General features: G+C 59.9%; 1 protein-coding gene across 1 annotated transcript in view; it reads right to left on the bottom strand.

Annotated features, from left to right (window-relative positions):
* Positions 1-527: 527 nt before the first annotated feature.
* Positions 528-12,007, bottom strand: part of LOC133343618 (uncharacterized) — a 55,953-nt gene continuing 44,473 nt past the window's right edge. The window contains exons 5-12 of the mRNA XM_061553309.1: positions 10,626-10,826; positions 6,051-6,189; positions 4,053-4,115; positions 3,201-3,308; positions 2,883-2,948; positions 1,935-2,066; positions 1,257-1,374; positions 528-678 (exon numbers count right to left, since the gene is read on the bottom strand). Coding sequence (XP_061409293.1) covers positions 535-678; positions 1,257-1,374; positions 1,935-2,066; positions 2,883-2,948; positions 3,201-3,308; positions 4,053-4,115; positions 6,051-6,189; positions 10,626-10,826 — 971 coding nt within the window. The 3' untranslated portion in view covers positions 528-534. The remainder of the gene's footprint in view (positions 679-1,256; positions 1,375-1,934; positions 2,067-2,882; positions 2,949-3,200; positions 3,309-4,052; positions 4,116-6,050; positions 6,190-10,625; positions 10,827-12,007) is intronic.

Here is a 12,007-nt window from a genome sequence, read left to right on the forward strand (position 1 = left end):
AACAAAGCCTCCGTGGTGATGAGAGTGAGTGGCGTGCGGGCGGTGGGGGGAGGGGGTGACGTGTAGGGGGGGGGGGCTGCTGAGTAATCAAGGAGCCGGCTAATTAGCGCGCACGAGGCAATGAGCACACGGGTCTCGCTCGCGTCTCCCACCGGACCCCCCCCCCCCCCCGTGTAAAGGGGATCCCCCCCCCCTCCCCCCGTGACCCCTTCATCACGGCTGCACCCTGGAGAGAGGTTACGGGGACACGGGGACCCCCGTGATGAACCCCGGCTACCCCCACCCCCAGCCCCGCCCCCCCAGGAACTCATCACCTGACAGCAGCCGGGCCCCCCGTGACCCCCGTGACCCCCGTGACGACGTCGTCGCCTCCCCACGAACCCCCCAACGGGGTCTCGCTTGCCCCTCCCACTCTGCAGAGACGACCCTCGCCCTGACCCCTGACACGTAGACCAATCTGTGACCAGCTCCCACCCCCCCTCTTCCCCCGTAGCACCCCCCCCCTTCCCCCGTAACACCCCCCCCGCCACCGCATCACTCGAGTTTCCAGGAGCCCAGGACCCCCCACGACTTGAGCTTGACGTAGGCGAGGCCCAGGCAGGCGAACATGGCCACCAGCACGAGCACGATGGCCACCACGCGCCCCCCCTGGGGCTGGATGTTGGTGGTGAGGTACTTCTGCGGGCAGAGCAGAGCACAGCGGTGAGCTCAGCCCTCGCCCACCCAGCCTCGACAGACAAAGACTCCCCGTGTCGCCTTGACCCACCGACGGGGCGAGTGCTGTTAGAGGGCAGCACCTACGAAGGCCGGCACCGGCACACGAGGGGGTGGGTGGCCAGCACCACGCCCGGCCGCCTTTGTCTGCCTTCACTACCCACCGCTCCAGGTACTCATTTTAGGCTGAGTTGACCTCGGAGAAGCCCAGGATCGGTTCAGGTAATCGTCACTGGTGTTGGTCGTGAGCGGGAATCGAACTCGGGTCGCCGGGTTCGTAGCGCAGCGTGGCGCTGACCGCTGCATCACTCCCCATAGGCGACACGTCACACGCACGCACCCACACGGCGTTGCTCTATGATGCTCGGTGAACACGCTGCTGAAGCGGGCACAACGGAGCCCGCGTCCACTGCCCCCCTTAGCTGGCAGGGTCCGACTCGAGCTGAGGGTCGGGGGTGGGAGAATTCCTTGGTGGGAGGAACTTATTCCAATTCCCCCCCCCTTCCTTTCCCCCCTTCCCCCCCCTCCCCTGCCCTGCCCACCTGCCGGCCGGGCTCCTTGAACTGTAGCCGCTCGACCTCGCTGTCGTCCAGCACGCACACGCCGTCCTCCAGGAACATACTCTTGCACTTGGACGCTATCTGGTCAATCACCTCGTCCCTGGGGGGGGTGGGCAGGAGGGGGAGAAGGGGGGGGGCAGGGTGAAGGTGGGTGTGACATGAGCACAAGTGCGCGGGCGAATTTTCAAGTGAGTTCGCAGGTGAGCGGACAGCTGATTGTGGAGGTGAGTGTGGAGGTGAGTGTGGAGGTGAGTGTAGAGGTGAGTGTAGAGGAGAGTCGGTGAGTGGACAGCTGATTGTACAGGTGAGTGTACAGGTGAGTGTAGAGGTGAGGGAAAATGTGAGTAGGTAAGCAGACAGCTGATTGTAGAGGTGAGTGTCGAGGTGAGTGTCGAGGTGAGTGTCGAGGTGAGTGTCGAGGTGAGTGTAGAGGTGAGTGTAGAGGTGAGTGTAGAGGTGAGTGTAGAGGTGAGTGTGTATGCGAGCGCGCGATCTATAGTCGGGAAAGTGCGCATATGGTGATCGAGGTGTGCGTGAGACACAGGCGAGTGACGCGGATGAGCGCGTGGGTGAGTGCACGCGGTCATGTTCTGGTGGGTGAACAGGTGGGTGGACAGGTGGGTGGACAGGTGGGTGGACAGGTGGGTGTGCGTCACCCACAGGGGGCTCCACGGGGGGGGCACCTCCTCCCCCTCCTCGGCCTGGAAGCCCTCGGTGAGGAAGAACATGAGCGAGTCGAAGGTCACCTCGTGCTTCTCCAGGTTGAACGTGTACATCACTCCCTTGGCCAGGCTGCGGGCACGGGCGCGGGAGCGGTGGCGTGGTGGTTAGCACGCTACGGACACAGTTCGATTCACACTTCACGACCAATAACGGTGGCGAAATGTTTGATCCGGTTTCTGAGCCTCGCCTAGGTAGACTCAGCCTTAAATGAGTACGTGGCACGGTGTGTCACCATCACCATTGGGGAGACCAAGGCACTTGTGGTCACAGCCTGTTCAAGGCGACACCTTGTATGTGTGTGGGACTCCTTCCGCACCGCATGTCGCCGGTCGTGCTTCGTGCGGGGCCACACAGGAGCATACACACTGGACAGCAACAGCCGCCGTTCGCCACCAAGTGGTGGGGACGTCACCACGGCGCTTGTGCCAGGCTAGGTGCGCCTTGAGAACACCCAGGCGCACACGCAGCCACAGGTCGCTCATCTCCGTCGTACTGAGCCACGGGTGGAAATTCCTCATTCCCATGACGAGGACAGCCGACCTTGCGCAGAGTGGTATTGACCCGTCACGGATAATGATGAAGATGACGATGAGGAATGGTGGCAATGCTGCTGATAGTTGTATCGACTGCACTGATCAATCGTGTTGATGATGATGCTAATGGTGATGCTGATGATGCTGATGATGGTGATGGTGATCGTGATGATGGTGATGATGGTGATGCTGATGATGGTGATGCTGATGTTGATGATGGTAATGCTCATGATGGTGGTGATGGTGGTGATGGAAGATGAGAGATGTAATCGCTCTGAGCTCGTGTCCCGCCGTGACCTTGCCGTGACCTTGACGTGACCTTGACGTGACCTTGACGTGACTGGGACCTCACCTGCTGCCGGACTCCACGATGCGCTCGCTCCTGTGGTACTTTAGCTTCACCTCCTCCTGCTTGATCCTGGGGGGACGAGGGTGGGGGTGGAGAGGCGGTGGTGGTGGGGGTGTAACACGAAGCGGGGATCAGATGAGGTTCGGTGAGGGTGGGTGACCTCTCACCCCGGCCCCGTTCTTGCCGAGTGCCACCAACACGTGCTCACGCCGGGGCGTCCTGCTGCCCATTAGCCACGTCCTGAAGGGGACCCCCCTCCGTGTGAGGGACCCCCCCCCCCCCGTGTAGGGGACCCCCCCCCCGTGCTAAGGGGGTACGCACAGGATGATGGTGGGGAAGCAGCCCCGCTTGACCCCGAAGCGCTTGACCAGTCCCTCTGTGGTCTCCGAGTCCATGTCCACCACCCCCACCCGCGCCTCGCTGCGCGCCCTGCCACACACACCCCGCGCCACCATCACCACCACCAACACCATCAACACCACCAACATCACCACCAACACCACCAACACCACCACCATCAAGACCATCAACATCACCACCAACACCATCAACACCACCAACATCACCAAAACCACTACCACCATCAAGACCATCAACATCACCATCAACACCATCAACACCACCACCAACACCATCAACACCACCAACACCACCATCAACACCACCAACACCATCAAGACCATCAACATCACCACTGTCACTAACCAACACCATCAACATCACCACTGTCACTAACCAACACCATCACCGCCATCACCAACAAGTCCAACACCATACAAGACAAAGATCCCCCGTGTAGCCTTAATAGATTGTTGCGACAAGTGCTGTTAGCGAGCAGCTCTGAAGGGCGGCCACCCACGAGAGGGTGGGTGGCCAAGCACCACACCCGGCCGCCTTTGTCTCCCCAGTTGTGATGTTTTTTTTACACACAACAGGTACTTATTTGAGGCTGAGTCTACTTAGGGGAGGCCCAGGACCGGTTCAACACTGATGTTGGCCTTAATCAAGAATCTAACTCGGGTCGCCGGGTTTGTAGCGCAGCGCGCGAACAGCTCCATTACTGCTCCATCAGCAGCAGCAGCAGTGTCATTAGAATCAGCAGCGTCATTAGAATCAGCAGCGTCAACCATCACCATCATCATCAGTGGCCCCCATGCCACCCGCCCCACTCACTTGGCCGCCACGGCTCCCATCACGGGCACCAAGGGCCGCACCTCGTCACATGACGGCTCGTAGCTGCGGATTGAATAAAACACGTGGTGTGAGTGAGTACACGTGGTGTGAGTGAGTACACGTGGTGTGAGTGTGTGAGTGAGTACACGTGGTGTGAGTGAGTGAGTACACGTGGTGTGAGTGAGTACACGTGGTGTGAGTGAGTACACGTGGTGTGTGTGAGTACACGTGCTGTGTGTGTGTGAGTGAGTACACGTGGTGTGAGTGAGTACACGTGGTGTGAGTGAGTACACGTGCTGTGTGTGTGTGAGTGAGTACACGTGGTGTGAGTGAGTACACGTGCTGTGTGTGTGTGAGTGAGTACACGTGGTGTGAGTGAGTACACGTGGTGTGTGTGAGTGAGTACACGTGGTGTGTGTGAGTGAGTACACGTGGTGTGAGTGAGTACACGTGCTGTGAGTGAGTACACGTGGTGTGAGTGAGTACACGTGCTGTGTGTGTGAGTGAGTACACGTGGTGAGTGCACGTGCTGTGTGAGTACACGTGGTGACTGAGTACACGTGGTGTGTGTGTGAGTACACGTGACGTGAGTGAGTGAGTACACGTGACGTGAGTGAGTGAGTACACGTGACGTGAGTGAGTGAGTACACGTGACGTGAGTGAGTGAGTACACGTGGTGTGTGTGAGTACACGTGGTGTGTGAGTGTGTACACGTGCTGTGTGTGTGTGAGTGAGTACACGTGGTGTGTGTGAGTACACGTGGTGTGAGTGAGTACACGTGCTGTGTGTGAGTGAGTACACGTGGTGAGTGCACGTGCTGTGTGAGTACACGTGGTGAGTGTGTGAGTACACGTGTGAGTGTGTGAGTGCACGTGTGAGTACACGTGTGAGTACACGTGGTGAGTGTGAGTACACGTGTGAGTGAGTGAGTACACGTGCTGTGTGTGTGAGTACACGTGTGAGTACACGTGTGAGTGTGAGTACACGTGGTGTGTGTGTGAGTACACGTGGTGTGTGTGTGAGTACACGTGACGTGAGTGAGTGAGTGAGTACACGTGGTGTGTGTGTGTGTGAGTACACGTGGTGTGTGAGTACACGTGGTGAGTGAGTACACGTGCTGTGTGTGTGAGTACACGTGGTGAGTGAGTACACGTGTGAGTATGTGTGTGATTACACGTGCTGTGTGAGCACACGTGTGAGTACACGTGGTGAGTGTGAGTACACGTGTGAGTGTGAGTACACGTGTGAGTGTGTGAGTACACGTGTGAGTACACGTGTGAGTGTGAGTACACGTGTGAGTACACGTGTGAGTGTGTGTGAGTACACGTGTGAGTGTGTGTGAGTACACGTGTGAGTGTGTGAGTACACGTGTGAGTACACGTGGTGAGTGTGAGTACACGTGTGAGTGTGTGTGTGATTACACGTGTTGTGTGAGCACACGTGTGAGTACACGTGGTGAGTGTGAGTACACGTGTAAGTACACGTGTGAGTGTGAGTACACGTGTGAGTGTGTGAGTACACGTGTGAGTACACGTGTGAGTGTGAGTACACGTGTGAGTGTGTGAGTACACGTGTGAGTACACGTGTGAGTGTGAGTACACGTGGTGAGTGAGTACACGTGTGAGTGTGTGTGTGATTACACGTGCTGTGTGAGTACACGTGTGAGTACACGTGTGAGTGTGAGTACACGTGTGAGTACACGTGCTGTGTGAGTACACGTGTGAGTACACGTGTGAGTGTGAGTACACGTGTGAGTAGACGTGTGAGTGTGAGTACACGTGTGAGTACACGTGTGAGTGTGAGTACACGTGTGAGTGTGTGAGTACACGTGTGAGTGTGAGTACACGTGTGAGTGTGAGTACACGTGTGAGTGTGAGTACACGTGTGAGTACACGTGTGAGTGTGTGAGTACACGTGTGAGTACACGTGTGAGTGTGAGTACACGTGTGAGTACACGTGTGAGTGTGAGTACACGTGTGAGTGTTTGAGTGCACTCACAACATCACGAGCCACGTGGCCGGCGCGCCCTTCTGCTGGTTTCGAGTCGAGTTCTCGAAGTTGGCCCCGTGGAGTCGCTCGAGTCGCGCCCCCCGCGACTCCTCCACCCAGTCCACCACGGCCTGCGCCACGAACGCGCCTGCCGACGAGAGCCCCCCCCCCCAGTCGTCAGTCACGGGGAGGCGGGGGGGGGGCTCCATCGTGACAACACGCGCAGCAGCAGCAGCAGGCATCTGGCAGCACGCGAATGCCCTCCCCACGCGCTCGGCCACTCGCGCGTGAGACCTCCTGCCCGCAGGCGCGGCGCGGCCACTCGCGCGTGAGACTCCTGCCCGCAGGCGCGGCGCGGCCACTCGCGCGTGAGATCCTGCCCGCAGGCGCGGCCACTCGCGCGTGAGACTCCTGCCCGCGCGGCCACTCGCGCGTGAGACTCCTGCCCGCGCGGCCACTCGCGCGTGAGACTCCTGCCCGCAGGCGCGGCCACTCGCGCGTGAGACTCCTGCCCGCAGGGCGGCCCTCGCGCGTGAGACTCCTGCCCGCAGGCGCGGCCACTCGCGCGTGAGACTCCTGCCGCAGGCGCGGCCACTCGCGCGTGAGACTCCTGCCCGCAGGGCGGCCACTCGCGCGTGAGACTCTCTGCAGGCGGGCCACTCGCGCGTGAGACTCCTGCCGCAGGCGCGGCCACTCGCGCGTGAGACTCCTGCCCGCAGGCGCGGCCACTCGCGCGTGAGACTCCTGCCGCAGGCGCGGCCACTCGCGCGTGAGACTCCTGCCCGCAGGCGCGGCCACTCGCGCGTGAGACTCCTGCCCGCAGGCGCGGCCACTCGCGCGTGGAGACTCCTGCCCGCAGGCGCGGCCACTCGCGCGTGAGACTCCTGCCCGCAGGCGCGGCCACTCGCGCGTGAGACTCCTGCCCGCAGGCGCGGCCACATCGCGCGTGAGACCTCCTGCCCGCGGCGCGGCCACTCGCGCGTGAGACTCCTGCCCGCAAGGCGCGGCCACTCGCGCGTGAGACTCCTGCCCGCAGGCGCGGCCACTCGCAGCGTGAGACTCCTGCCCGCAGGCGCGGCCACTCGCGCGTGAGACTCCTGCCCGCAGGCGCGGCCACTCAGCGCGTGAGACTCCTGCCCGCAGGGCTCGGCCACTCGCAGGCGTGAGACTCCTGCCCCGGGCGCGGCCACTCGCGCGTGAGACTCCTGCCCGCAGGCGCGCCACTCGCGCGTGAGACTCCTGCCCGCAGGCGCGGCCACTCGCAGCGGAGACTCCTGCCCGCAGGCGCGGCCACTCGCGCGTGAGACTCCTGCCCGCAGGCGCGGCCACTTCGCGACGTGAGACTCCTGCCCGCAGGCGCGGCCACTCGCGCGTGAGACTCCTGCCCGCAGGCCGGCCACTCGCGCGTGAGACTCCTGCCCGCAGGCGCGGCCACTCGCGCGTGAGACTCCTGCCCGCAGGCGCGGCCCACTCGCGCAGTGAGACTCCTGCCCGCAGGCGCGGCCACTCGCGCGTGAGACTCCTGCCCGCAGGCGCGGCCACTCGCGCGTGAGACTCCTGCCCGCAGGCGCGGCCACTCGCGCGTGAGACTCCTGCCCGCAGGCGCGGCCACTCGCGCGTGAGACTCCTGCCCGCAGGCGCGGCCACTCGCGCGTGAGACTCCTGCCCGCAGGCGCGGCCACTCGCGCGTGAGACTCCTGCCCGCAGGCGCGGCCACTCGCGCGTGAGACTCCTGCCCGCAGGCGCGGCCACTCGCGCGTGAGAATCCTGCCCGCAGGCGCGGCCACTCGCGCGTGAGACTCCTGCCCGCAGGCGCGGCCACTCGCGCGTGAGACTCCTGCCCGCAGGCGCGGCCACTCGCGCGTGAGACTCCTGCCCGCAGGCGCGGCCACTCGCGCGTGAGACTCCTGCCCGCAGGCGCGGCCACTCGCGCGTGAGACTCCTGCCCGCAGGCGCGGCCACTCGCGCGTGAGACTCCTGCCCGCAGGCGCGGCCACTCGCGCGTGAGACTCCTGCCCGCAGGCGCGGCCACTCGCGCGTGAGACTCCTGCCGCAGGCGCGGCCACTCGCGCGTGAGACTCCTGCCCGCAGGCGCGGCACTCGCGCGTGAGACTCCTGCCCGCAGGCGCGGCCACTCGCGCGTGAGACTCCTGCCCGCAGGCGCGGCCACTCGCGCGTGAGACTCCTGCCCGCAGGCGCGGCCACTCGCGCGTGAGACTCCTGCCCGCAGGCGCGGCCACTCGCGCGGTGAGACTCCTGCCCGCAGGCGCGGCCACTCGCGCGTGAGACTCCTGCCCGCAGGCGCGGCCACTCGCGCGTGAGACTCCTGCCCGCAGGCGCGGCCACTCGCGCGTGAGACTCCTGCCCGCAGGCGCGGCCACTCGCGCGTGAGACTCCTGCCCGCAGGCGCGGCCACTCGCGCGTGAGACTCCTGCCCGCAGGCGCGGCCACTCGCGCGTGAGACTCCTGCCCGCAGGCGCGGCCACTCGCGCGTGAGACTCCTGCCCGCAGGCGCGGCCACTCGCGCGTGAGACTCCTGCCCGCAGGCGCGGCCACTCGCGCGTGAGACTCCTGCCCGCAGGCGCGGCCACTCGCGCGTGAGACTCCTGCCCGCAGGCGCGGCCACTCGCGCGTGAGACTCCTGCCCGCAGGCGCGGCCACTCGCGCGTGAGACTCCTGCCCGCAGGCGCGGCCACTCGCGCGTGAGACTCCTGCCCGCAGGCGCGGCCACTCGCGCGTGAGACTCCTGCCCGCAGGCGCGGCCACTCGCGCGTGAGACTCCTGCCCGCAGGCGCGGCCACTCGCGCGTGAGACTCCTGCCCGCAGGCGCGGCCACTCGCGCGTGAGACTCCTGCCCGCAGGCGCGGCCACTCGCGCGTGAGACTCCTGCCCGCAGGCGCGGCACTCGCGCGTGAGACTCCTGCCCGCAGGCGCGGCCACTCGCGCGTGAGACTCCTGCCCGCAGGCGCGGCCACTCGCGCGTGAGACTCCTGCCCGCAGGCGCGGCCACTCGCGCGTGAGACTCCTGCCCGCAGGCGCGGCCACTCGCGCGTGAGACTCCTGCCCGCAGGCGCGGCCACTCGCGCGTGAGACTCCTGCCCGCAGGCGCGGCCACTCGCGCGTGAGACTCCTGCCCGCAGGCGCGGCCACTCGCGCGTGAGACTCCTGCCCGCAGGCGCGGCCACTCGCGCGTGAGACTCCTGCCCGCAGGCGCGGCCACTCGGGGGCGTTGGGGCGACACCCCACCGAGCAGCTGGAGATGAGAAATTGTTTTTCTAATAAAAAAATACTTTTCTGTAAATTGTTTTGTTGTATTCTTGGTTATTTCGGTAAAGTCACGTAGAAGGGAAATAATAAAATAAGAACAATAAAAAATGTTCACGTTTCGACTGCAACACAAGCAATCATCATCAGGTGTGAAATCCACAGCAAGAAAATTTGAAAAAGTGTTTTTATTTTATTTTATTATTTCCCTTCTACGTGACTTTACCGAAAGAACCAAGAATATGAATCCCTGCAGTCACGAAAGCTTTAAATCAAAATTGTTTTGTTGTGTTTAAAAAATGTAAAAATATTATGAATCTTTCAACGTGAATTGCCGAATGAAGATAACATTTAAAGTTGTTCGTATTAGAAACCGCTGCAGCGCCAGAGGTCTCGTGGTGGCTGTGACGGCGTCCTCCGAGTGAGAGATCTCCCTTCATTCACTGCGATGAGCAGCTTCGAGCATCGTAGCCACGCCGTGTGAGAGCCACTCAGGGCAGTGGAAAGGGCGCCCGTGGCTGTCACGAGACGATGTCACAGCGCGTGGTGGCACCGCGTACATATAGCAGCTCGCGGTCTACACGCTCTCGGCTTTTGGCAGTGTCAAAGTGGGTGTGTAGTGTGGACTTGAGGGTCATGGGGACAGCATTTGGGTGCGTTGTTGTCTTGTTTAGGATTCATCTTCTTGGTTCTTTCGGTAAAGTCATCACGTAGAAGGGAAGTAATACAATAATAAAAATAAAACATAATAAAATAATTCTCACGACGTTTCGGCCACAACGCAAGCAGCCGTCCTCAGGTGAAGACCAGGTCTTCATGAAAGCTTTAAATCGAAATTGTTTAGGATTGTTTATAAATAAGAAAGTAATATCACTTTCACGGGAAGGCGAATGACATGACGAGGTTGTTCTTGATGAGGTCACTCACAACAGCCCCACCTCGTGGGCACGTCACGAGCCGCCTCTGCTGCCCTGGCGCCTTGACCTCTCACGGGGTCACTCGACATCAACCTGAGCCGGGAACTTGATGATGATGATGATGAAGCAGATTATGCTGTTGCTGCTACTGGTGCCGCTAAAGCTGCTGATGATCATTCTAGTGCTGATGATGCTGGTATGTTGAACTTCTTTCGCACCGTGTTTAGCCAAACGTGCTAATCGAAGGTGCGTGATGGTATGTGTATTGCTAGTGCCGATGATGCTGCTACTATTGTTGTCCGATTAACATCACCATCTGCATTACCTGGCTCACCGGATCTGAACTCTCTGACTCGCTGCTGCGATCATGGTACGACGACTGATGCCGCTGGCGGCGCCTCACCCTGGTACATCACGGGCGTGGAAGCGGCGAAGAGGACGAGGCTCGGGAACTTCCACTCGGCGTCGAGGCCGAAGGCGGGGCTCCCCCCGCGGTGCCTCCACACGGCCACGCGGCGCTCCGCGGGCCCCGCCGACAGCGCCTCGGCCGCCTCCTTCACCACGAGCAGCGACGCCTTGCACGTGGGGCAGCCCTCCTCCGTGTCTGTGGGGGGCGCAGGGCGAGGAAGGGGCCAGGTCAGAACAGTGGTTGTGCAGAGTTGATCATCAGATAACTATATAGAGTTGATAATACAATACTTATATACAGTTCATAATCAAACAAGTATGAAAAGTTCATAATTAAGGTTGTGGGGTCAGATCGCGTAAGTATAAATGTGTCGTAACCCTCCACCATCCAACACAGCCAGTAAGGTTTGTCACGTAAATAAAACGTGCAAATTAGTTACTAGTATAGTGTATAGTGTAGTGTGTAGTGTATAGTGTAGTGTATAGTGTAGTGTATAGTGTAGTGGGTAGTGTAGTGTATAGTGTAGTGTGTAGTGTATAGTGTAGTGTATAGTGTAGTGTGTAGTGTATAGTGTAGTGTGTAGTGTATAGTGTAGTGTGTAGTGTATAGTGTAGTGTATAGTGTAGTGTATAGTGTAGTGTGTAGTGTAGTGTATAGTGTAGTGTGTAGTGTAGTGTGTAGTGTAGTGTAGTGTGTAGTGTAGTGTATAGTGTAGTGTATAGTGTAGTGTGTAGTGTAGTGTATAGTGTAGTGTGTAGTGTAGTGTATAGTGTAGTGTATAGTGTAGTGTGTAGTATAGTGTGTAGTGTAGTGTGTAGTGTATAGTGTAGTGTGTAGTGTATAGTGTAGTGTATAGTGTAGTGTGTAGTGTAGTGTATAGTGTAGTGTGTAGTGTAGTGTATAGTGTAGTGTAGTGTGTAGTGTAGTGTGTAGTGTATAGTGTAGTGTGTAGTGTATAGTGTAGTGTATAGTGTAGTGTGTAGTGTAGTGTATAGTGTAGTGTGTAGTGTAGTGTGTAGTGTAGTGTATAGTGTAGTGTGTAGTGTAGTGTATAGTGTAGTGTATAGTGTAGTGTGTAGTGTAGTGTGTAGTGTAGTGTGTAGTGTAGTGTGTAGTGTGTAGTGTAGTGTATAGTGTAGTCTATAGTGTAGTGCATAGTGTAGTATACTACTTCAGCCCACCGGTGTGTTGGAGAGTAAATCCACAACATTTACAATTTGAGTAGCACTGTGACGTTTCGCTGGTAATTGCATCAAGCAGCATCATCGGGCGAGTTGCCAACACGCCGCTGGGTTGATGTAGTCAACGAATTGGCGCATTTCGTGTACGTGACCAACCTTACTTGCTGTCAGGTGGTGGAGGCTTACGACACATTT

This window comes from Lethenteron reissneri, chromosome 18 (genome assembly GCF_015708825.2).
Source record: "Lethenteron reissneri isolate LAM-NWPU_2019-01 chromosome 18, ASM1570882v1, whole genome shotgun sequence".
Lineage (NCBI taxonomy): Eukaryota > Metazoa > Chordata > Hyperoartia > Petromyzontiformes > Petromyzontidae > Lethenteron > Lethenteron reissneri.